Source organism: Micromys minutus, assembly GCF_963924665.1.
Source record: "Micromys minutus genome assembly, chromosome: 19".
Taxonomy (NCBI): Eukaryota; Metazoa; Chordata; class Mammalia; order Rodentia; family Muridae; genus Micromys; species Micromys minutus.
This window is the reverse complement of record NC_137954.1, coordinates 32,184,656-32,211,689: the sequence shown is the minus strand read 5'-3', so window position 1 is coordinate 32,211,689 and position 27,034 is coordinate 32,184,656. Positions and strand designations below refer to the sequence as shown.

At 36.8% G+C, this 27,034-nt stretch overlaps 1 protein-coding gene across 9 annotated transcripts in view; it reads right to left on the bottom strand.

The window, feature by feature from the left end:
* Nucleotides 1-938: 938 nt before the first annotated feature.
* The window catches only part of AGFG1 (ArfGAP with FG repeats 1), a 58,062-nt gene continuing 31,966 nt past the window's right edge, over nt 939-27,034 (bottom strand). The window contains exons 4-16 of one of the 9 annotated variants that reach the window (XR_013975426.1): nt 21,210-21,372; nt 20,458-20,611; nt 18,332-18,451; nt 17,645-17,716; nt 16,212-16,421; nt 15,143-15,323; nt 12,392-12,468; nt 12,105-12,197; nt 7,268-7,315; nt 5,290-5,448; nt 4,591-4,682; nt 3,383-4,030; nt 939-2,973 (exon numbers count right to left, since the gene is read on the bottom strand). Coding sequence is in view for 8 of the 9 variants with exons in the window: in XM_080932787.1 (XP_080788913.1) it covers nt 3,971-4,030; nt 4,591-4,682; nt 5,290-5,448; nt 7,268-7,315; nt 12,105-12,197; nt 12,392-12,468; nt 15,143-15,323; nt 16,212-16,421; nt 17,645-17,716; nt 18,332-18,451; nt 20,458-20,611; nt 21,210-21,372 (1,429 nt within the window). In the remaining variant the exon portion in view is untranslated. Of the gene's footprint in view, nt 4,031-4,590; nt 4,683-5,289; nt 5,449-7,267; nt 7,316-12,104; nt 12,198-12,391; nt 12,469-15,142; nt 15,324-16,211; nt 16,422-17,644; nt 17,717-18,331; nt 18,452-20,457; nt 20,612-21,209; nt 21,373-27,034 lie in introns of all 9 variants that reach the window. The other 8 variants (XM_080932787.1, XM_080932788.1, XM_080932790.1 and 5 more) reach the window with 8 other exon arrangements.

The following is a 27,034-nucleotide window of genomic DNA, read 5'->3' as shown; positions in this document are numbered from 1 at the left end:
GCTCATCAGTGCTGTGCCAGAGCTGTCTAACTCGGGCTCAGCACATCCACTCATGCTCCTTTCAAATGGTATTTCATGACCCAGACCACTAGTAAAAAATAAACCTGCCATTACAAAGCAGGTTCCTTCATCTTCTCTTCAGGGATGGCTGTGAAATACCAGCACAGTCCTGGCTACACTCACATCTCCATTTGTTCAAATACAACCATATAAAAAGCAAAGCAATGACACTGCTTTAAAATACACAAAGTTTAACTAATTAGTAAATTCAATACCATAAGCTAATTTATACAAACTCTTAATTACCTTTAAAATAAGCAAATGTTAAAGCAGAAGGGGGAACAGACTACATATATAAAGGACAACTGTCCCATACAATGAGCCACTGTCAACTTCAAGTGCAAGCTGTCCCATCACTCACCCCAGTACTCTACAGGCAATAAGACTCTCAGTGGGCTAGGTGGCTGTGGTGGCAGAGGCAGACCATTTCTGTGAGTTTGAGGCCAGCCTGGCCTACAGATTGAGTTCCAGGACAGTCAGGGCTATGTGGAGATCCTGTCATTTAAAAAAGCAAACAACACTCTACAGAGCAAATAGTACTTATTTCGTCAAAGTATAAAAAAACTCATGTTAAAGAATTTAAGTATTTTTGAGAATATAAGTAACTTGGTTACTATATAAGGGGGCATGGTCTACTCACACCTAAATATGAAAGCACAATTTAACCCAATAGTACTTTCTCCCAAGAATAAAAACTGTTACTAGCTTACCTGTTCTATGCCTTGTAGATTCCAATACATGAGTTGATGGAAGAAAACTACTTAGGGTGTAAAAAACACCACACCCACACCACACATTACCATTAGTACTTTATTTAACAATGATTTCAACTGGAATTTCACCAAAGGAAACAACCCCTTGAGTTCAGAAGGAGCAAGGTTTCCCCAAACAGAGGTCAATAGATCAAGAACACAAAAACTTAAAGTGCTGTGTTCTCAAAATGTTATCTGGGAACCCTAAATACCTGCACCAGATCTAGCTGATTTTCTACTAATTCTAAGGTGGTTTGTGCCTCTGTCAACGTCTGGATTTCACAAGTACACAGCACAGTTTCCAATGCCTCCCTGCTATGTTACATGAAGAGTCTGAATGCAAGCAGCATGACTATCTTCAGTTTCTATCAAGCCTGATATTGGAGAGGTGGGCAAAACATAAAGTGTTTGCTTTCATTTTGGAACTTACTTTACATCAAATCTCCATGCTAACATGTAATAGGACAATTGCAGTCACCTCTAAAAGAAGGTATGTTTCAGAAATCCCTCAGTACTTATCTGTAGTATACTGACCTATGAAAACAATCAAGCTTTGTAAACAAAAGCTCTTTGTAGGGTCATCAACGGTTATAAAAACTATGACCCTACAACATCATGTTTCATGAATGCTGGCACAGTGACTGTAAGCAGCCAGGTACTCGCTCGACTTTGCAACTGAGAGGAAGAGGTACCAAGTACCTCCCATATAACAGGTGTTTAATTTACAGAACAAACGATTTTATGGAAGATGACAACCTAACCTCCATTAAAAAAAAAAAGTCTAAAATAAAACATTCCTTAAGTCATAAAAACAAGATGAAGATGGTTTTAAATTTATCAACACAGAATTTGATTTCTGATCAGAGACAGCAGGAAGGGTGCTGTGAGCAATGAGCCCACAGTGTGATGACCCTCAGCTGCCACTCAGAGCACCATCCTTCCAATGATCACACAGTGCCAAAAACTAGAAGCAAACCCAAATGTAAGCCTGAGAAAACCAACTAACACTGGAACTCTTCTGAACCTAAGTAACTGTATTTTTATTATAGGCACTCACTGAAAGTCAAAACAGCACCCTCCCATTTAGTTGCACATTTCAAGATCTACTAGAAAAATAGTCTTTAAGGTTATTTTGATAACAACTGTTTAATTTACTTAATAGATGTAAAGCCTGGTGGGTTATTTGGGTAATGGCCTATATTATATAGTTTAACTTGTACATATGAATTGATTTGAATCTAATATCCCAAACAAAAGTTTAAAGACATTCACATTTTCTCTCCATGAAAACAGATGAAATCCCCAAAATGTACAAAGAGTTCAAGACTATGCCCAAAATGCAGGTGAGCCTGAGCAACCCTAACTGGATTCTCGGTGGTGGGCTGTCCGGAGGAAGCTCAGTCTCAGGCACATCACTTGTCAAGTGCACATAAAGCACCTCCAATAAGGAGGGCACCCGACTGCCATGATCAAGTAAACACTGACATTAGAGTATGAGGACAATAGCCACCACTGCAAAATACACCCAGTGTAATAAAACCTGTGAGAAGAGCGATGCTCGTGTCACTTCAAACTACCGCTTTCAACATTTCCTACGTCACTTTCTAACAGGCATTGTTTACTTGTGTATGCAATTTCAGCTTTCTGATGGCACAGTCACCACCTCTTGACTGAGCTGGCTGTCCCTATGGGGCCTTTGGCAGTACATGCTCTCCATCCTTGTTCTGTACCCCTTCCTTTCATCAACACTAATATGCTATGGACCAATAAATCAAATTATCAAACTATTAAACGCTCATATTCAAAAAAACACATATGCTCTACATATAGAATTCATAACTTAGGGGTATTGTTCAAAGACTTTTTTTAATCAGTTCAATTCTTAGTTGTATTTGGTTCTGATGAAAAGGCCAGATTATCCTGGGATGAACAAGGCATTACTACATATAAATATTTAAACAAGTTCATTTGGATATTAACAAAAAGATAAACTAAAATTAGTATTGCTACCTTTTTACACAAGTATTACATCACCTTAAGGTAACATTGGGTTCCTTTTTCTTCATCCCCAAAACAAACACAGAGTTTGATAGATAGTATCAGTCTGTCCAGAAAATGAGGGGGAAACCTCAGGTGTAACCATGTCACAGTCAATGCATGTCTGCTTCCAATACATTCAAAGACAATGAAAACAGAGGGAAAAAATAGTTAAAGTAGGCATTTTGCAGTCTGAGAATTCAAGATCTTTAAAAAATATCTGTAAATACACATACATGCAAATTCTCCATATTTACAAATTTCACAAATTAAGAAGTTGCAAAGAAATGAGAAGTAGCATGAGTCTGACAGCTACAAGTAAATGCTCTTCCACTGTCACAGTCCTGAATATAGCAGTCCTAGGAGTTTAGTAAGTTTTCTACATGGCCTTTTGACAACAGTTAGTCACTACAAGTCTTTAAGAGTTCAAGATGTTCTCAACTCACTACTCATTATTTAAGGCCACTTTGGTAAAGGCATTGCAGCAAGAACACAAAAACAATAGCATATTTTCTAGTATTTATTTTGTTCACCTGCAAACTGTAGCAAAACATGATCAGCTTTATTCTGCAGACAGGTGTCCTCCACATCGTTAAAGAACTTAGCCATGTATGAATAGAAGAGCTCTTTAGAAGGAAAGATTCAAGAATGAATAAAACCTTCCAATTTGAATTTCCCAGAAGCACTGTTTAAATGATTTTAATCATTCATTCCAAGCTATATGACAGCACCTTGAAAGTGGCTGATCGATTTCCCCAGGAACATTTCTCACATTACAATGTGTTAAAGTTACAAATACTGATATGCACAAATAACTAATTTCTAAGAAAAGTATGTACAGTACTGCAGCATAATGAATGTGGGATCTGCAATAACTTAACATTAGCCAATTTTTAACTTACATGATGCCGATACCTTTTCCTGCCAATTCACAAGTGAAAAGTTGTTGCTGAGCCCTCTGTTTTGCACATATTACCTGGTGTTTAATACACAATGCAGGCATTTTAAAGACTTCTCTCATGTTTAAAGCTAAGATCAGTGAAACAAGACAACAGTGCAAGAGGCGAAGAGATGTAATATGATCGCATAAAAGTTCGTTCCAGTACAGTGTCTATATAAGGCTATAAGAAAGGATTGGTTGATGAGCTTCCTGTTGGAAATTGTCCTGTTGGTGCACCAGTCTGTCAGAAAGAAACACAAGGGCAAAATAAGCAAATAGAAATGATGTCTGTATGACAGCACTGAACTGTACTTAATTCTAACATCAACATTTTATTAAGAATTTGTTGTTGACAACATTTATTCACCATTGCTGTCAGCAAACAACAATAATAAATAAATGTCCATTTCTTGTTATAGACTATATGTGCCTTTCACATACATGCATGCATGGCCTGAATACTACCTAAAGGGGAGACTTAGCACCTAAAGAACTTGTAAGTTCAAAAAAAAAAAAAAAAAAATGTCATTTTTACGACTCCTTTTCCCTAAATCCAACAGTTTCTCCTTGAGCATAATTTGAAAAGAGTGCATGCACTCCATATGATGAAATAGCTAATCTGCTATTAGCACTTTAATTTGCAACTACGTCTAAAAGGTCTTGTAAGGGCCTGTATAGTCTACAGCATCACATTAACAGAACAGGAGGCTGTGTGTGGACACAGTCACATAGCCACACTCTGGTTTCCCTAGTTTAAAAGTAAGACACAACTCATTTTTTAAGGTTCTAAAATTCACTCACCATAAAAGGATTACTAGACACTCCAGAAGCTGCTACTTGACCAAAAGGTGTTACCACTGGTTTTGTTTGTCCAAATGTGGTGAAACCTGCACCTTGTTTTTTTAAAACAAAACAAAAAAGAATGAGAGAGAACCACCAGTTATAAATTACACTGCCACCAAGAGCCTATGTCAGCATTCCAAGTTTCATAAAAATTCATGTTAAGGAGCCTCAAAGCTCTGAAATAATCTAACTCTACCTTCAAGGCTGAGAAAATCTTCTAACCTATTATAACTAAGCCACAAGTGCACCACTGTCACCTATTTAGAGTCTTAATCAAAATACACATGCCTGTCCCAAAAGCATACCAGCAACCAGTTACCATAAAAAGAGAAAACAAAACTAATATTCTAAGTCTTAAGGACTATACAATTTGCACTTTAAGTCAAGAAACATGAAAACATACAAGATGAACATGTTAGACAAAGACATGGATAATTCTGAGAAGAGTCTTATAGTTACTGATGTCTCCTAAGATCAAGGAAATTTATAAAACCACAATTTTCTTAAGCCCACACCTCCAAAGGCTGTGTCTTTTTAGGTGGTCAACACTTAGCACACAGGATGACTGCAATCTTGGGATAGTCTTTGTCTCAAGCACTTAACATCACACTGTGTAAAAGGTACTAAAGTCATGCAGCTGGCCAATGTCAGGCTTACCATTGGGCTGTTGAGAAAAAGCTGTCTGCTGAGGAAAAGCTGCTTGGGCTGGGAAGGTAGGCTGCTGGAAACTGCCACTAAAGCTGGTGGGGAGACTGTACTGGGCAGGAGTGCCAAATCCTGCTGGCATACTCATAGATGCAGTGCCAAAGGTTGCCGCTGACAGAAAAGAAAAGGGTAGGTCAGAGACACTGTCAACTGTGCAGTGTGGAATACAAGCACTCACCTTGAGAATGCTAAGACACGGAGGAAGGGCATTTGAAACTTCCAAATCCTGACAAAGTCAATTGTTTAGCACTATCTATGGTAACCTAGGAAGTTTTCTTCTGAAATGCAATGACCAGAGAGAGAAACTACTAAGTCTGTCATTTGAAATCCCAAGAAAACCTCCATAAGCAATTACATAAAATCAAACAGCCAGTCATACTGACGTGTACCACTTTATATACATCCCAGGTTTGACGCTGTTTTCCTATATTCAATTAAAAAAATAAGCAAACTTTAATTACTAAGTATCTGCAATCATGTAAGGTTCATTTTTCTAAAGAAAAAACTTAAAGAGCTCACTAAAAATTATAGAATTTATAAGACAACTAGGGTGAAAGGCAGTACATTCAAAATTATACTTCTATAGTACAGTCAAAGACAAAGAAAAATTCTACTTAAAACATCAATACAACTATATGAATATATTCTTATTAACTAACTACATGTGTACATATACACATTTTATATATGTACATACACATAATATATAGAAACATACATATATATTTATACACACGACACACACACATATAAACTCATACTTAATATGCCCCATTTCATGGCTGAGAGAAAATGAAGGATACCGGGGCCTACTGAGCAACATTAGTTGGTGTAAATGCACAAAGTAAGTGCAAAGATCATTTTTAGAAGGGATGAGGTTATGGGGTCCATGTCCCCTGTGTTCAATGTTAGCAGATCCTGCTTGGCTTACTGTGCTTGATGGGCAGTACATTAGCTGGCAATCTCTGTGGAAATCACCAATGTTTGTGTGATATGCCTATACCACCCCTATTTACATAAATCACCACATATATGAACAAATTCTCATCTTAGAGACATTCGATAGCAGGATGCTGTGTCAGCTATTGGTAGGAAATACTTAAAAACAGAACCTTCTAATGATATGCTTGTTCTAGGAAGGGACTTAGTAAAATAAGAATATAGGGAAATATTGTAAAAGCCCATCAACTTGTTGAATTTCTGATTTTAAAAATTTTAACCAAACTAATGACTGATTTCAAGGCAAAGAAATTAAATATTAAAAGGACTCCATAAAATGTTAACCTGAAAACAAACTAAAAATCTTTACGTATGTTACCCATAGCAATCCTAATGTTTGTGGCAATGCAAATTTGTTGAAGGAACTTAATTAAACTACAGACGGTTTCTGTTTTTTTTTAATTTATTACTATGGGGGTCAGGGTGGGGAGAAAAGAACAAACAGGCTATTGGGAAGCAAGTGAATGAAAGAAAGTCTGAGCACATTGCAAGGGAAACAGAAGGGTTTCACTGCAGACAAAATGCACTAATGCAACTGACAAGTCACTGTTTAAAGCACTCGATGCAAAGCTTGGACAGTTAGGCAAAACCAAACTCTAGATGAGATAAAGCAGGAAAATAAGTTGGTACATCAAAAAGGTATCACTTAAAGGTACTATGAATTTAAACGTAAGAAAAATGATCAAAATAGCTATTAACATTCTACTGTGACCATGGAGGTAAAGCAACGCTTTACAATATTGAAGCATAAATCATTACATAGGATATTCATGTTACATTAAGTACAAGGTGACCTTAGTGCCACACATCCATGCCCACTCCATATAAAACATGGAAATAACAATTCCACATGCAAGGATCCAGAACACCAGCAGAAGCTTCCACAAGCAGCTAGACATATTGCCACACAGATCTACTTGTGGCCACCTACCAAAATGAGCGTGAGGGAACACTTGAGAATGCATTGCTCCAGAAAGGCCTTATGGGAAGCCATAAAGAGACCAAGGTCAATTAAGTTATATAGAGCTGTTGTTAAAGTAAAAGTTAACGGGTTTCATTAAAGATCTCTAGGGTTAGAACACGCTGTCGCCCACTGGGTATCACAGGAAAATATAATTGAAACACATCCCACAATCAGACTTCATGTTTTAATTACATTCATGACATTGTAACATGTCACTTTTAACAGTTTAGAACAATATATGTCAAATGGAAGAACACTCATGAAATTCATTCTTAAAAATCCTTCGTAGTTGGTCACAGCAGCCCATACTTTTAATTTTAGCATGGGGAGGATTATCTGTGAACAAGGCTGGCCCTATCTATATAGCAAATTGCAGACCAACTAGGCTTGAAGAGGAAAAACAAAAATAATCTTAGTTTTATCATTTGAAGATACAACTATAACCTTAAAATCAGTACAGTAAGAACCAAGGCATGGGGCATACACATGAAATGCATACAACAGTTCAGATGTAGAGGCAGAAAGATCAGTGGTTCAAGGCCAGCCTCAGCTACAAAGTAAACTCACACAAAGCATCATGAAACAAATCCAAAAATGCTTATCACCTGAAACCCCAAGTCTTAAACAAAGCCCCTGAATAATACCAGAATGTTTTCTTTACAAATCAAGACAATAACTAAAAATATCTAAAAATAACTTAAATGAGTTAAAGATTATAAGGAGAAAAATCATCAAACATACAAATGTTTTAGTCTACTTAAAGCATTGTGGCCAACCAAATAGAGAAATGGTGTCCCGATCACAACTCACCTGGTGTACTAGAGGATAGAATTACATGCACATATGTAATTACTAAATTCTAAAACTGGTGTTGTTTGAATTAGGGTTATTCCTATGCATTTTATACTAGAATAGTTTTTAGATTAGCACAAATCTGAGGAACATAGTGATGAAAGAGAAAAGTCTTAGTCTTAGTTCTAGGACTTTCTACATCTTTCAGGTTCCTTATTGCAAAGGGAAGATGGAAGGGTACAGAGATGACAGGACCTACATATGTGCACAAAGCTGCTATAAAAATATGGAAAGCAAGAAATATCTTTCTTGCCAATTTAAACAGATTTTATACTGTGCTATACATTCAGCAAAATATTGAAGGGACTGGACAGACGGTTCAATTCATAAAGTTCCTACAAGCACAAAGACCTAACTTCAATACCAGAACCCATGTAATCACTTCTCTGTCTTTTGACTAAAATCTACTACTAAAACCCATGTGGAAATATTAGTCTCAGTAGAACAAGCCTGTGATTCTAGACTGGGGAAGCAGAGACACAAGAACCCCTATAGCTTACAAGTCAGCGAATGTAGCCTAATTGATGAGCTCCGGGCCAATGAGAGACTGTCTCAAAAGAAGTAGATGGCATTTCCAAGGATGATACCCAGTACTACACTGTCCTCTCACTTTAGGAAGATATCTTAGTGAGCACGTGTTCCTCCCTCCCTCTCCCTCATCCCCAAATTTTTAAAATTAAAGAGAGAGAGAAAAAAAAAAAACAAACCAGTTGACAAGGAAGGGTTCTGTGATAAAGTTTAGTCAATGTATTTTACTCTCCTTAGAAATCCAAAGGCTTCAACTACTCTTGCATCAGTCATCTTGCTAAACTGTGCTATATCACGATTTCACAGACTCTCTCCATTGAATAATGACTCAAAAACTTCTCAAGGCTGGCAATATGGGTCCGTAGATAAAAGTGCTGCATAAGCCTGAAGCCTGAAGCCTGGGTTCATTCTCAAGATCTCACAATGGAACTGATCCAGAAAGCGGTTTTCTGATCTCTACACAAGTGCAAAAGGATATTCAGTCTCCCACCCCAACCCCAGCTTCTCTATAATAAAACTATTTTTAAAACTTCTCAGTGAACAGTGACAGTTAACCAGTATAAACCACTACCATAATGGTTTTAGTCTGACACAGCTGACATCCTAGGTAGTTTTTTTTTTTAATAAAGATTTATTTATTATATATATAAATACACTGTAGCTGTCTTCAGACACACCAGAAGAGGGCATCAGATCTCATTACAGATGGTTGTGAGCCACCATGTGGTTGCTGGGAATTGAACTCAGGACCTCTGAAGAGCAGTCCGTGCTCTAACCACTGAGCCATCGCTCCAACCCAATATTTATTTTTTCAATCTTGAAGAGCACAGAACTGACACACCATTCTTCCAAAGCTATCTGAAGGAGTTTATTACAGTGTTAACATTTTTAAAGAGCCCTCAAGAAATCCAAGTGCTGCAACGGACTAGGTGCTCTTAGGGACATGCATGTGACATGGGTGTGACACAGTGCACAGTACTGCAGTTGTAAAATTTGTTTCAACTAATCAATAATGACCTGAGAAATAATGCAGTGTGATAGTCAAAACATCTTATAATGCAAAAATTACTTTAAAATAGCCAGGCATGGTAGCACATCACTTTATTATTAGTATCCAGAAGGCAGAGATATACAGATTTCTGAGAATTCAAGGCTAGCCTGGTCTATATACCAAGTTCTAGGACAGTCAGGTTCCACAAAGAAATTTTATCTCAAACAAACAAAAATTTACTTTGAAATAAAAATTTGTAGAGATAGTATTTTCTTTCTGCTAAACTTCAAAATTAAATATTGCTTATATAAGCTATAGATTTTATATATAGCATTATAACCTATGTAGAGTCTTAGCTCTTAATATACTTTCATATTAGGCAGAAGAGATGATTCAGTGGTTAAGAGCACTGACTGCTCTTCCAGAGGTCCTGCGCTTAATTCCCAGCAACCACATGGTGGCTCACAACCATCTGTAATGGAATCTGATGCCTTCTTCTGATGTGTCTGAAGACTTACATAAAACAAATAAATAAATCTTAAAAAACAAACAAACAAAAAGTTTCTTATTTAAAACCATAGAAAAGTAAAGAGGTGGTAGGGGATCCCCTAACTCTGATGTACACCGTAGAACACAAACAAACAGAGTGACTTAAAGCCTCTGACCTCAAGTAGCCTGGCTGCCCAGGGAGCACTGGTCACACCAGAGAGATAAGCACAGATTTAACTAGAGTTAAATTAGCATTCTCTCAGGCAAGGTGTAATTTGAGCTTCTCTTCTTTTGGTTGTCTATAAACTGAACAATGTGTTGTGCTGACTTTAACATAGCAAGCACACATTAGGACAAATGGTTCTCTTTCTCCACTATCTGAGTTCCAGTTCATGAGGGATTAGCAAGAACTACTTTTATACACCTAGCTACCTCACCTGCCCCCAAACAAATCATTTGATAAATTAAATGATAGGAATTTCAAATACTTAAATTATGACTAAAGTATTTGTGTAAATGAGAAATAATACCTATTATTCATACTTATAATAGCACAATGTTCTTGTTTCTCTGTTTAAATAGGTTCTCCCTGTAGTAGCCTAAACTGGCCTCCAACTCCTGATTCTCCTCTGCCTCTCCTTCATGGTTGGGTTTACAGACAAAATACCACCATGGAAGCTCTATTATCATAATCCTTAGTCTTGTCAATAATAAAGACATTTATCATAACTACTAATTATTAATAATTTAGGTATATTATAATAATATACTCTTTTTGAGAGGGTAGAGGCATTGGGTGTAGATTTCTGAGTAGCCTGTGCTGTCCTGGAACTCACCCTGCAGACCAGGCTGGCCTCAAACTCAGAGACATTCTTGCCTCTACCGCCCAAGGTCCTGGGAATTTAAGGCGTGTACCACAGCCCAGTGAATAGTGATATACTCTTGAAATTTCACATCAACATTTGCTTCAATTGGAGTTGAAGCTCTTATTCCAATCTTACTCTGAAACACAGAAACAAAGCTTACAACGTCTAAACTGACTGGACGGTTGGCCACACTTGGAACTGCTGACATGCCATGTGAGGCAATGGCAGTAAGACAGAACTAGAAGAGATTCAATGACAATAATGTAGCTGGCTTGGGTATGAAACAAGTATAGAAAAGAGACGAGGTCGGGGGGGGGGATAAACAGAATTAATGAGAAAAAAGTCATCAAAAAAAAAATATTTAAGTGCCAAACTCCAAAATCAGTGGGGATATAGTTTAGTTGGTACAGTGCATGCCTAGGATGCAGGAGGACCCAGGGTTTGACCCCCAGCTCATTAAAAAAAAAAAAAAAAAAAAAAAAAACACAACCCTATAAGAGGCACTAGAGATATTTAATTAGAATTATATATATATATATAATTGTATTTATATATAATAAAGCATTATTAAAACAATAAAATAATAAAGCAATGTAATACAGTTCTTCCATCTAATATAATCTCATGGGGCCTTGAGAAAATCTTTTGTTAATATTGAATGACTAGAAGCTATTCTGGCACCAAGTATACAAACTACTATTGTCAATCACATTCTTCTACCCACATTTGAACTTCCCTACCTAAAATAACAACATTCCCAACAAGAGGGTTGAAACACAATTTCTCAGCTCCAGTAGATTAAATTCCTAAATTTACATTTTCAGTAGCATTTGTCTTGCTTTTCAGACATTTTTCTACGTGGCTCAGGTTGCCTCACACTCCTTAGCCTCTTGCCACAGTCTTCCAAGTTCTAAGAGGAGAGAGGCATGCCCAGATACTCAGAGTAAGTATCTGGATAAAGTCATCCACCCTTTCTCTTACACTACTGTTTGCTAAGAAGAAAGCCTCGTGTTTAGGTCTTTAGAATAAGCTCCTTTCCCCAGAGGTTATACTTCCTTAATCTGTCTTTTCTTCTTACCTGTTGCTCCTCTGGCATTGGTCTGAAATGGGTTTGTAGACGATGCCGCAGAAGGACCAGTAGCAGCAACAAATGGGTTCGTAGAAGGCGGAGCTTTTAAAGAAGTATAAAATATGCTATAAAAATCCTAATATTTTATAGTTAAGATTTTTTTTAAAAAATTCTTCACTATAATTTTGAAGACAAACGTGAGCCTTTTGATAACAAAACATTGCTCTCTTACTGTTTTCTAGCACCTTAAAAGAACGTCCTACAACATAGTCAGGTTCTGTATAAAAAGCACATACCTCCAAATGGAGCAGGCCCACTTGAAGTAGGTTGTGTCTGAGTGGAGGCACCCACAGGCACTGTTCCAAAGACACTGCTGGAGAGAACAAAAAGTCAGTATTTAACAGAGAAAAGGTCGTCTACCAACACAGTGCTCACAACACGTACAAGCACATAAGACCCAAGCATTCTACACAACTCTGCAGTCCCCACCACAGATAATCCAGATGGGTTTACATTCTGAAAAATTATTGAAATTCCAGTAATAAATTGTTTATATATTCTAACTTTAGTAATTAGCAGTATATATGTATCTAAGATTGGATTCCATTATCTGATAGCATAGGCACTTTTAATAATAATTGTATTTCAAAGCAAAAAGAACATGTTTTATGTTTCTACTAATCCACATAATGACTGACTAAACAGAAAACAAATGTATATATTAGCATTTGTTTGACGTGAAGGATGAACATATAGCTTTATATATACACTGAACAACAAATGAGTACTTCGTTTGACATGACACCAAAATGGGCAGTTTCCTAAGGTTAACTGATATTGGGAAACTGAAACCTACTGATGAACTTTTTCTACTCCACAAAGCCAAAGTTTTAACGACTTTCAATGACTCTGAACAATTTTCTATTGTGGTGGCTTATTTAACAAAATTATTCAGTGAGCTGAGTCAATCTTCCAAATGCTGAAATATTTTCACATGCAAAATTTAAAATTCACTTTCATTTATATTGTTACTCATTTCATCAGAGTATTGGAAAGATATCACTTATGGTAGAATTCACAAATTTCCCAAAATTCTAACATTTGCTTAAAAGCATCAAGTACAAGTTTTGTTTCTTTTCTGAGATAAGGTTTCATATCATATAGCACAGGCTAGCCTGGAATCTAATACACAGGGTGTTCTTGAACTTCCAATATTTCTGCTTCTACCTCGAGGTGCTGGTAATACCCCATTTATGGTGCTGGGATTAGATCCAGAGCTTGGTGTACACTTGGTAAACACTACCCCCTGAGCTCTGCCTCTAGCAGAAGGTACAGTCTTTACAGTTCAATTCAAACCACTATAAAGTGAGTATCTGGTCTGTCTCAAAACTCAAGAACCATATTTCTTTCAAGCAGACTATATGTTTTACAATACATCCAAATTACTTGATACATGCATAACATTAACATGCAGAAAATACATTTAATGAAAAACATTTAATAAAGTTGAAAATAGTTATAATTTTTACCAAGAATATTTGTTAGAAAAACTCATCAACATGATTTGTAAGGTAAAGATGGAAATGGTGGCACATGCAACTTAAGAGCATGAGTAAAACCCATGACTCAAACACTAGGTGTGGTGGTTTGAATGGGAGTGGCCCCCACAGACTATGTGTTTGAGACCCCTATGTATGGGCACTATTAGAAGATGTGGCCTTGTTGGAAGAAGTGTGTCACTGTTCTATGCTCAAGCAATACTCAGTGTGGCACACAGTCTCCTGCATCCTGCGGATCAAGATGTAGAACCCAACTCTAACTCTTTATCTGGGACCATGTCTGCCTGGACACTGCCATGCTTCCTGCCATGATGATAATGAACTAACCCTCTGACACTCTAAGCCAACCACAATTAATATTTTCCTTTATAAGAGTTGCCATGCCATAGTATCTCTTCACAGCAATGTAAACCCTAAGACCGGGCTACAAAAGACAACCCCATTTTTTTAGAATCAGAAATAAAACTAGTGTTCATGAGAAACACAATGTCTACTGTGACACAATCTGATGGCACTACCTTAATTTCTGCTCAAGATTCCATCAAGGTTTTCCTGACTTATTTTATTTTGTGTACCACAAATATAAATGTCAATCACTAAAAATTTAAATTAGCTTCTCAAAATTATTATGAAAAAAAGACCTGACCTCATAGTCCTTGAAGAAGAGGCTTATGAAACTCAAACATTCCATAGATCACACTTATAAACATTAATGTATCACACTGCAATATTAATAATCTATCACATAGGATTTACCTATGTTTCTAAGCCTTACGGCCATCTTGTTACTATTATTAAGATGCATTATTACATTATAACAAATATTTTATTTGGCCTCAATTTGTCCCATCTCAAGTAGTTAAAATTTCTCTCTAGAAAAGGTATCAAAGAGATATAAAATAAATAATAGTAATACAGCAGTTATAATCTACAGAAATGGAACAAAAGAAATAACTAGAATATTGTATATTCTCAATAAATGTAAAAAGTTTATTAAAAGTTTCATGTTCTTCTAGGTTTGGTATCACATGCCTGCAAGTACTCTGGAGACGGACAGGACCGTAGGACCACAACCAACCTTATTTAAGGCAGGCTAATGCTTTAAATACACAATGACAGCTAGAGAATGGACAGTGACACTGGGGTTTGGTACAAACTAAAGACTGCGCCCTGACATGCAATCATACTGCTAAACAAACTCTGCCCAGTATAGTCCATATGTAATTGTCTATCTGAAAATGTGTATTGCTTGAAGTACATTTAGTATCCAAGAGGGAAAAGAGATACGATTTCTAAGATTTGATAAAAGAATTGTGGCAGTTACAAGAATTATTTTTTAAATAGCAAATTGCACTCAATTTCCTCAGACTTAAGCATTACTCCATTATTTTTAAATTACAACCGTGCAACAGTCATATATTATAACTACGTTATTCAGATGTACAAAAAAATCAGAAAGTAACACATAGGATTGCTGACTAAGGGTACCTGCTAGCATTACTGGTGGGTGTGTACGCATGAGTGGAGGTGGCTGCAGAACTGAACACGCTGTCTAACTCTGCCAGGGCTGCATACTTGTCTGAAGATGCACTTGAATGACTGGGAACTGAAACCACAGAACCAACAGGAGCTTTACCCGTGGTCCCAAAACCACTCCCTTGATCACCTCCTGGAGGCAAACAAACAAAAAGGTTACACCAAAACTTTAATATCACATTGTCAGTTTATCAACCATATTTGCTATGAACCACAGGTAAGCCCAAAACTGACTAGATCTAAATTTTAAATGGACAGGAGTCAAAGAACTCTAAGACAGATGGTTTCATTCAAATAAACACAGAAGACTATTTGATGGACCTAATGAACACAATCTATTAATATTACCAATCTCCCAGGGCTTTTCATGAATAAAAAGAGAGATAATTATAATAAATATTTAAGGCACTTCCTGTGCTAGACACTTCTCTAAATGCCTTACACACAATAATTCACAAAAATCTAAGTCCAATACTTTAATTCTATAAGCCCTTCCAGTTTAGAGATGAGAAAAGACCAAAGACCAGGGTAGGAATCCAGTGTAGAACATATTCCCATTGTTCTCCACTATACACACTGTTGCAGGGGAAACACTAAATGCCAAAATTTACTACAAAAATGTATTAGAAAAATAATGGGTCAAATGCCAAAATATTAATAAATAAATGACAGTTCAAAACAAGTATGATTTTTAAAAATTACAAAATAGCACTTTAATCAGCTATATACATGAAAAATACTGGGCCTCTGTAGCCACTGTATAGTAGAGCATGTTTTTAAAGACAAAAATGCAATTGTTTTCAACTACTTTCCTTTCAAAACTGTTTGTAAATTAATTTCTAGGCCTTCAGTTTTACAGTTGGTTTTTTTGGTGTGTGTGCAAAAAAATACCAAGAACCTTTTACTTTAAAACATTCAATGAACACATACTTTCTATACAAGCAAGAAAAGCATTATTTCCTCAGGTTTCAACATATGTAACTTAGACAAATTAGTATCTGGTTTGTTTACACACTGATACCTTGCCCAGCACTGAAGATATTGTCTAAATTAGCAAGTGCCGCATATTTGTCTGCTGTCTGTAAACCAGCTTTGTTTGTTGAAACTTTACTAACAGTTGATGCTGTCTGATGACTCTGGGATGTACTGAAGGTTCCAAAATCAGCACTGGAGGATTTGGGGAAGTTATCAAAATGAGCAAAATTAGCATTTACTGATCCAGCACTTCCACCTGTAACAGAATAAACAAAACATGAAATTTCTATGCTTTTCTCAATATTCACTGGTAGATTTATTTGATCATTTCTGCCTGAGGTTTTATATATATATATGTACGTATGTATATTACACTGAAACTTGACTTTCTAAGCAACTGATAATATGTAAGACAGTATCTATCCTGGGATAAACAACAGAATGTATGGGTGGAGAGGTCTGCAGCGTCGTAGTCCCTAACAGACTCTGACTGATGTGTAAAATTATATTGATGATAAACTTGTTTCAGTCCTTGCCTTTTTTCCCTTGAAGATCCATTACTTAACTCTACAGCAATTCAATGTGTATTCAATAAATCTGATGCTCATGGCAAAACTAAGTCCTACCATGTAGTTTGAAGTATAAAATTAAAGTACCTGACAGTGACTGTTGAATTCATAAAGCACAACTCACCTAACTGTAATAGGCGGGTTGCCTACTAAATCTGTAACTCTGTTCTCCACCCAAGACTTTTCTGATGCCCTCACCAAAGACTACAGGCTGTGCACTACACTGCATGCTTTGAATCCTACATAGGTACTAGTTTTGTTTTCTACACTGTCAAATCACATCATACATATTAAGGTGAGAGCACAGTTCAAAGATTTCTTTGTTTAATAATGCAGAACAGATCATTAAAGTACCTTTCATCAATTAATTCTTTGACAGTCTATAAATATATATAAACTAATAGATCTTTTACAAGAATTTAACTCTGGGTATTTCAATAAAAACTAAGAAAACTAGGCATAGTGACGCATGCCTATAATCTGACTTATTCAAAAGGCTGAAACAGGAAGATTTCCAGTTCAACATCAACCTGGTCAGCAAGTCTCCATTTTAAAAATTAATTTTCAAAGAAAAAATCAGCTAAAACTAGCATAAATAGGTATATATGTTAAAAGACAGTGATCTGGTATGCGTAACTCACAAATTAAGTACTAAATTTGTACAATTTTTATAAAATTTTTTATTTCAAATTATTAAGCCAAACAAGTTTTGTTGATAACTACTATATATATATATATATATATATATATATATATATATATATATACCTTTGAGTTTAATAAAAGAAGGGAGACTAAAGGTAATTTATGAAGGCTAATCACTAAAATGACAGTCTAGAACTAAAAAACATGAACTAACACAAGCAGCATACGAATGAGTATCAGATGCCTCCTGGACAACAGAACTTACTGTGGGCAGCCTGGAGAGGAAAAGCTGAAGTAAATTCACCAAAACTGCAGCTAGATGAAAGTGCACTAAATGCTGGACAGGCAGACATTATGTAAATGATGAAGGTTAAGGAGTGGGGAGAAAATTGAAAGAAAAGCCTTTAAGACAACACATACAGAGTTAAAAGTTGAAAGAAAAATAGTCAGCCAAAAAACTAAATAAGAGTTCAACGAATTTCTGAAAATACACTTTTATAGAAGAATTTTCAGTGTCTGAGAACCAATTCCTGCACAGAACTATTTCCACTTTGATTAAAGTGGCCATTAATAATTTATACCTGAATAAATAAATTCAACAATTTGCTGCCCATAAAATAACGTTTTTTACTTCAACAGAAGCCATCAACTAGCTTTCCTTAGCCTAAGATGCAGCATGAGCCTTAGTCACGGTGTTCCGTGTACTAACAACTTCTGGTGCTTTCTGGTCTCAGTGGTGGAGACTTCCAAGAGGACATGTGCAGGAAAAGGAGGACAGAAGATGATGTACAGCAGACAGAGTTCAGAGAAACAGACTTCAGGTTTCCCCAGAGCTTTGTAAAATAGAGCTACTTTAAAATTAGGTCATTAGAGAATTTTGTTTTTCAAAACTACATTTGCAGAATTTTGTTTTGAAAGTACACATTTAAGCGCAATGCTGGAGAGGCTCTACCTGTAGTTTGGGGCTGAAAAGGAGAGTGACTTGCTGTGGGGAAACCTCCAAAGTTACTCGAACCACTAGACTGTCCAAATGCATCAAAGTTTGCAAAATCTGCATTTGCAGAATTCTGAGCTGTAAATGGCAAGGACAACATATGTTAATGAATGAAAACTACAACTGAAAAGACAAGACAAATGAGTTCAAGGATTTCATGAAAATGTTACTGCAGTACAACCCACTTTAGAGAGAATTCATTTAATCACATCTTAAATGTTACTACCAGTATTAACCCAATTAGAAATATATACTAAATAGTATCTAGAAATCTCCAAGAAGTGCTTTGTAAAGGGATAATCTATTCACAATATCCCTGAATTACCTTGGTTACAGCACTATTCTAAAAAGATTCTAGTAACAAAAGAAACTAATTCAGGGTCCTAAATATATTCCTTCTAGTAAACAAAACTATGGATGCAAACTAAAGTTTTTGGGTTTTTTTTGGGGGGGGGGGGTGCTGAGACAGTGTTTCTCTGTGTGGCCTTGGCTGTCCTGGAACTTGCTCTGTAGACCAAGCGCTCCCTAATTTTAAAAATTTTAACAGTATTGATTTGTGCTTATATCAACAGAGAGCAGAAGCTGACTCAAGTGTCTTCCCTGGTTGCTCTCTTCCTTGTTCTTTTGAGGCAGGGTTGGTTACTCACTGAGCCTGTGTTCCCTGCTTCCACTGCTAGATACTGACTCACATGAATCACAGTCTCTGCCCCAATGCTGGAGTTATACATGCACACCTCGGTACCCAACTTGCATGTGTGTGCTGACTATATTAAGATCATTATTCTTACACAGCAAACATTTTATTTGGCCACTTTCCCAGCCTAGTAACCCACTTTAAAATGACAATGAGCTTGGTAAATCTGAAGAGTAATTTAAATACCTAAAATAATGATACAAAGATTTTTGTATCAATCACATTAACAAGAGGGATAGTTGTGAATCACCATGTGCACAATAAAATTGAACCTGTGTCTTCTGCAAGAGTATCAAGTGCTCTGAACCACTCAGCTGTGTCTGTTCCCACTTGACTTTATAAAGGAAGGTAGAGCAGTGGGTCTCTGCATTAAGGCCAGCCTTATCTACATGGCAGGTTGCAGGCCACGCTAAGGCTACAAGTTGAGATCCAGAGGAGGGTTAGAAATCGGCACGTTTTTGTTGTGTTGGCTGAACTATGAAATTCTCCCAAATAGGGAGAACTGTTCCCCTTCCCCTTTAGGTAGCCTAAATAGCAAAGTACTTCTCTGACCAAATAAGGAACTAAATTCTTACTTCCTATCACCTCCCTTCTCCTTTTTAATATTTATTTTTAGTATACTTGTATTTTGCCTGCATGTATGTCTGTGTACCATGAGTATAGTACTTGTGGAGGCCCTAGGAAGGTATTAGACTCTCTAGACAGGAGTTGCAGACAGTTATGAACCACTGTGTTAATGCTGGGAACTGAACCTGGGTCTTCGCAGGAGCAGAATGTGTACATGGAGTACAAACACACCACACACACATACCATAAAGTGTAAAAAAAAAAATTTAACTTAATTCTTCTCATGTGTTTTTTTTATGAAAAGAAGTCACACTCATGTTATACATCATTTCTTTTTGTGATTAAAAAGTAAAAAGTACCATGGTACATTTTAATGTATGGCCAGGCCATGGTGACACACACTTTAATCCCAGCACTTGGGATAAAGTTCTGAGTTCAAGGCCAACATGGTCTACAAAATAAGTTCCAGGACAGCCAGGGCTACACAAAGAAACCCTGTCTCAAAAACAAGTATAAAAAGGACCACAGTGAAATGACATATGGTAATTTTAGCACTCAGGTGGCAGAGTGGAACAATAAGGAGCTCATGGTCATTCTTGAACAGAGCAAGTTCAAGGTCAACCAGCTGGGGCTACATAAGATGCTATCTAAGATACTCCCCTAAAAGTACCATGGGTATAAATATGTCTATAAGCTACAATGTTCACGGATGACCAAAATTCCTCAGTGAACTACACTTACTGTGACTTAAGTAAAGCAAATGATTAATGTTGCTTGGTGTTTTTACACATATCCTAAACAATAGCTATCAGGAAAGACATACCTGCATGACTGTTAAAATGTGCAAAGTTAGCAAAATTGGCTGTAGCTGTTGACTGAGGAGCTGGAGCAGCAAAGATGTCTGAGCCAAGATCACTCAAAAGGTCAAACTGCTTCTTCTCCTGTTGCTGCCCTTGAGAGCGACCTACAACTGGGGACTGCAAACACAGTACTTACTCGTGGTGTTTCTAAAATACACATTTATGCATTAACTATAAAGATTTTTCAGTTAGATTTGCTAAGGTTTATATAAAGCTATCCCCACTTCACTGCACTAAAAATGCATTTATACACAGGAAGAGTTACAGTATCCTGACTTTACTCCTCTCTTCATTTATCCAGAGTTTACTCAGAGACTCTAGAATACACTGTGGGAAGGGTAGGATTTGATGCACTAAAGTTCAAAGCCATTCCTTCAAGTATAGCATAGAGTAACAGTCAGACAGAAATAGTCATAACTACAACAATGTAAATACTGAGGACACAAATGGTTTCGTGAGGTACATTTAAAACCATTGCATTTCAATGATAATAAGCATGCTACATAATCAGGTATGTTGCAAATCCTACTCTTTTTTGTTAAGGCATCACAGAGGATCTTTACAAAGTGATGGCAAAGCCAAAGCCAATAAAAGCACACATTCTTACCACTTATCAAACAATTTCTTAATGTATTCTACAAATCACAGAGACATACTATTAGAGGTTCTTAGCACTCAACCTTCCAGGTGTCTTTAGGAGTTACCAAGCACTTACCTGACTAGGTGTGCCCTTATTTAAGTGCAGTGCTGGTGCAGAATCTCCCAACAGAGATTTCAGGGGCTTAACCTCAGGGGTGCTGCTTGTGCTGCTGGCAGAAGACCCTGAAATAGATGCGTGAACCGATGCCACCACTTTGGCTTGCTCTGGTGGAACATACCTGCAATAGAAAATTCAAAACACACAGCTAAGAAAAATCCATATTCTTTCTTTTTGGTTTTCAATACAGGGTTTCTCTTTGTAGCCCTGGCTGTCCTAGAACTTGCTCTGTGAACCAAGCTGGCCTCGAACTCAGAGATTTGCCTGCCTCCCAATTGCTGGGATTAAAGGCATGCACCACCTCTGCATGGCTAAGGAATCCATATTTAAATTATTAAATCTAAATTTTATACAGCACTCTTACAACACTAATGTTACTGGGAAAGGTAGAACTTAAAATTGACAGCTTAAAGCTATGAATTGCCCACAATTATTTAAAGAAAACTAAGTATTGGTCATAAATTGTTCCAATCATTTATTTATGGCTTTACTGAGACAATACACCATAACACCTGCTGTTGGAAGACAGATCTATAGTTAATCATCACAACAGACAGTTAACACTGTAATTTTTAAAGTAAGGAACTCATAAGATCATAAATATCTGAAGATAAATGAAACAGTAAGGAAACACTTAAAATTAATGGCCTAAAACATATAAACCATTAAAAATAAGAACTCCACTTAAAAATGGACAAAAACAAGTCATAAAGAATATGAAAACTGAAAGCAGATAGAATGTAGATTAATGTATCACTCAGCTCTGATCTGTATGAGCTGAGTTTTCAGTTGCTACCTAATGACAATCCACGTACAGGTATATATGCTCTATATTCAGAAGTATTACTCCTAGAAACTTAGCCTTAGCCAGTAACTAGATAAGTATACAAAGAACAAAGGTAACAAATACCTGTCAATAGAAAACAATGTATATTATGCTAAAATAAATATAATTCTGCATAGCCACTACCCTTCTTTGGCATGCACAGATGCCCATGTGACTCAACAAATCCTTCAGGTCTGACCAGTCACAAAATAAGACATAGAGGAGGGAATGAAGAAAAAAAAAAAAAAAACAGCATGAATATAAGGACCAAATATTAGTACTGTTCATCTCAGGGAAGGAATTGTTTGGCAGCTTTTGTTGTCTATAACTTTAGATGTATTCCTACCCTCATGCTCATTTACCATATCAAGTAGGGAGTGAGAAATAAAGCATTAAGATAGAAAACACTTATTTCACAACAAAGACAACAAAAAGCCCACATACACATAGAAATTAAACAACGCTCTGTTAAACGATAGCAGGGTCAAAGAAGAAATAAAAAAAGGAATTGAGGATTTTCTAGAATTCAACGAAAACGAAAACACAACATACCCAAACCTATGGGATGCAATGAAAGCAGTACTGAGAGGAAAACTCATAGCCCTTAAGTGCTTCCAAAAAGAAACTGGAGAGAGCTTACATCAGCAACCTGACAGCACAGCTAAAAGCCCTAGAACAGAAGGAAGCAGATATACCCAAAAAGAGTAGACGGCAAGAAATAATCAAAATTAGGGCAGAAATAGACCAAATAGAATCAAAAAGAACCATTGAAAAAAAATCAACAAAACCAAGAGTTGGTTCTTTGAGAAAATCAACAAGATTGATAAACCCCTAGCAAGACTAACTAGAGGGCAAAGAGAGAGTATACAAATTAACAACATCAGAAAGGAAAGTGGGGACATAACAACTGAAACTGAGGAAATTCAAGAAATCATCAGATCCTACTACAAAAACTTATACTCCACAAAATTGGAAAATCTGGAGGAAATGGACGAATTCCTAGACAGATACCAGATCCCAAAGTTAAACCAGGACCAAGTAAACCATCTAAATAACCCTATAACACCTAAAGAAATAGAAGAAGTCATCAAAAGTCTCCCAACCAAAAAAAGCCCAGGTCCAGACGGGTTCAGTGCAGAATTTTATCAGACATTTATTGGGGATATAACACCAATTCTCTCCAAACTATTCCAAAAGATAGAATCAGATGGAATACTACCTAACTCATTTTTTGAGGCTACAATAACCCTCGAACCTAAACCACACAAAGACCCTACAAGGAAAGAGAACTTCAGACCAATCTCACTTATGAACATTGATACAAAAATACTCAACAAAATCCTTGCAAACCGAATCCAAGAACACATTAAAACGATCATTCATCATGACCAAGTAGGCTTCATCCCTGGGATGCAGGGATGGTTTAATATAAAGAAATCCATCAATGTAATCCACCATATAAACAAACTCAAAGATCAAAATCACATGGTCATCTCACTAGATGCTGAGAAAGCATTTGACAAAATCCAACACCCCTTCATGTTAAAAGTCCTGGAAACAACAGGAATCCAAGGTCCATACTTAAACATAATAAAAGCAATATACAGCAAACCAACAGCCAACATCAAACTTAATGGCGAGAAACTTGAAGCAATCCCACTAAAATCAGGGACTCGACAAGGCTGCGCACTCTCCCCCTACCTATTCAACATAGTACTGGAAGTCCTGGCTGGAGCAATTAGACAGCAAAAGGAGATCAAAGGGATACAAATCGAAAAGGAAGAGATAAAAACATCACTCTTTGCCGATGACATGATAGTGTACTTGAGTGACCCCAAAAATTCCACCAGAGAACTTCTACAGCTGATAAACAAGTTCAGCAAAGTGGCTGGATACAAAATTAACTCAAACAAATCAGTAGCCTTCCTATACTCAAAGGACAAACATGTGGAGAAAGAAATTAGGGAAAAGGTACCCTTCACAATCGTCACAAAAACTATGAAATACCTTGGTGTGACTCTAACTAAGCAAGTGAAGGACCTGTATGACAAGAACTTCAAACCTCTAAAGAAAGAAATTGAGGAGGATCTCAGAAAATGGAAAGATCTCCCATGCTCATGGATTGGAAAGATCAACATCTTAAAAATGGCCATCCTACCAAAAGCAATCTACAGATTCAATGCAATCCCCATCAAAATTCCAACCCAGTTCTTCATGGAATTGGAAAGATCAATGTGCAATTTTATATGGAATAACAAAAGACCTAGAATAGCTAAATCCATCCTCAACAACAAAAAAACATCTGCGGGAATCACTATCCCTGACCTCAACCTATATTACAAGGCAATTGTGCTGAAAACTGCATGGTACTGGTACAGAAATAGGCATGTGGATCAATGGAATAGAAAAGAAGATCCAGAAATGAGCCCTCATGTATGTGATCACCTTATTTTTGACAAAGGAGCCATAAACATTCAATGGAAAAAGGACAGCCTATTCAACAAATGGTGCTGGTCCAACTCAGCATGCAAAAGAATGAAAATAGACCCTTTCTTATCTCCTTGTACAAAGCTCAAGTGTAAGCGGATCAAAGATCTCCACATTAAACCAGATACACTGAAACTATTAGATGAGAAAGTAGGGAAAACCTTAGAACACATAGGCATAGGAGAAAATTTCCTGAACAAAACACCAATGGCTCAAGCTCTAAGGTCAAAGACTAACAAATGGGACTTAATGAGATTGCAAAGTTTCTGTAAGGCTAAAGACATCGTCAAGAAAACAAAACGGCAACCAACAGAATGGGAAAAGATCTTTACCAACACCACATCAGATAGAGGCCTAATATTCAAGGTATACAAAGAACTCAAAAAGCTAGACACCAGAGAATCAAATAACCCTATTAAAAAATGGGGTACAGAGCTAAACAAAATGTTCTCAGTTGAGGAACACCGAATGGCTGAGATACATCTGAGGAAGTGCTCAACATCCTTAGCCATCAAGGAAATGCAAATCAAAACAACCCTGAGATTCCACCTCACACCAGTCAGATTGGCCAAGATCCAAAACTCAGATGACAGCAGATGCTGGCGAGGCTGCGGAGAAAGAGGAACACTTCTTCACTGTTGGTGGGGTTGCAAACTGGCGATACCTCAGAAAATTGGATATAGTACTACCTGAAGACCCAGCTATTCCACTTCTGGGCAAATACCCCAGAGACACTTTAATACACAACAAAGATATATGCACCACAATGTTCATAGCGGCTCTATTTATAATAGCCAGAAGCTGGAAAGAACCCAGATGTCCTTCAGAAGGTGAATGGATACAAAAATTGTGGTACATTTACACAATGGAATACTATTCAGCCACCAGAAACAATGACTTAACCAAATTCCTAAGAAAATGGCTGCATCTAGAGAATATCATCCTGAGTGAGATAACCCAGTCACAAAAGAACAGACATAATATGCAGTCACTGATATTGGGATGCTAACCCCAGAGGCTTGCACTCCCTCAGAAACAACTCACAGACTGTATGAAGTCCAAGAAATAAAGAAAACAAATATATATATATATATTTACAAAACGAGAAGACTTTGACTATTTCCATGTTGCGTTTTGTTTTGCATGTACTTTACGCTCATGGTAACTATTAGGTTTTCAATGCATACTGTCAAGCCCTTGAAAAAAATCAAGTACTAACTAAAAAATATATTCACATAGTTTTATGTAAAAATTATTTTAATATCTGAAAAAACAGTACTGACAAAAATGTATAATTTTAAGCAAAAAATGTTTAAAATCTGTACATTTATCTTTGTTTTGTAAAATAAAGTTGTTTAAAAAAAAAAAGAAAAGAAAAGAAAATACTATTTCAAACTTATTCCAGTTCCACCACTCAACAACCAACTTTGGGCAATCATTTCATCTCCAGGCTTCCATTTTTTCACCTATGAATTTGCTATGGAATTTAAACAAATTCACATTTGTAGTATGATCAGAATTACCTGCCAGTTTATTAGCTATTGACTAACCATGTAATAATACTCACAAACAATACCACTGACTGCCCCACTAGGAGAATACAAGTATGATGAAATCTGAAAACCAAAGCTTATGTTCTCCAATACTCTGGCATTGCACTGACAACATGAATTCTTGGGTATGGCTAATTCTGATCACAGAATCAGACAGACAACAGTTTATAGCTATAATGATTCACCACACTTAAAGCAATACTGTATATCTAAGTGAAAAGAACCATTTCAAAACTCTGTACAGCACCATCCCTGCTGCACTGCTCCCTATAACAAAGGTTCTTAGGGAGGCTGTGTCCAATATGCAAGCTCTGCCCCTGCTCTCTAATCATGTCAGAGTTGATGAAGCAGAGAGATACAGATTCTGGCTCCGTCATCACTGTTAGAAAACTGTGTCTGGGGCTGGAGAGGTGGCTCAGCGGTTAAGAGCACTGACTGCTCTTCCAGAGGACCTGAGTTCAATTCCCAGCAACCACATGGTGGCTCACAACCATCTGTAATGTAATCCAATGCCCTTGTCTGCTGTGTCTGAATTCAGCTACAGTGTACTCATATACATAAACATAAACATTAAAAAAAAAAGACAAAGAAAGTTTGTGTCTGTACTATTCATTCTTAGAAATACTGTGCTTCTTAAGAAAGGTACAAAAGTAGAACAAACTATTACTTGAGATTGTCAGGGTTCCTGTTCTGAATGCAGGAGAGGAACTGAGGGTTTTACAGTCCTAGTGATGCTCACATTCCCTGTGTCACATCCTGCCTCCCTTTGCAACTAGGTCTAGTATCACTAAAATCCAAGCCAGCTAACTACTAACAGCAAACTCACTTTTTGAATTGTTAGAAATTAGTCCTGCTGCATAAGCAAACAGCTATGCTGGGGTCACCTAAGGAGAACAGATTTATTTTACCTATAAGCT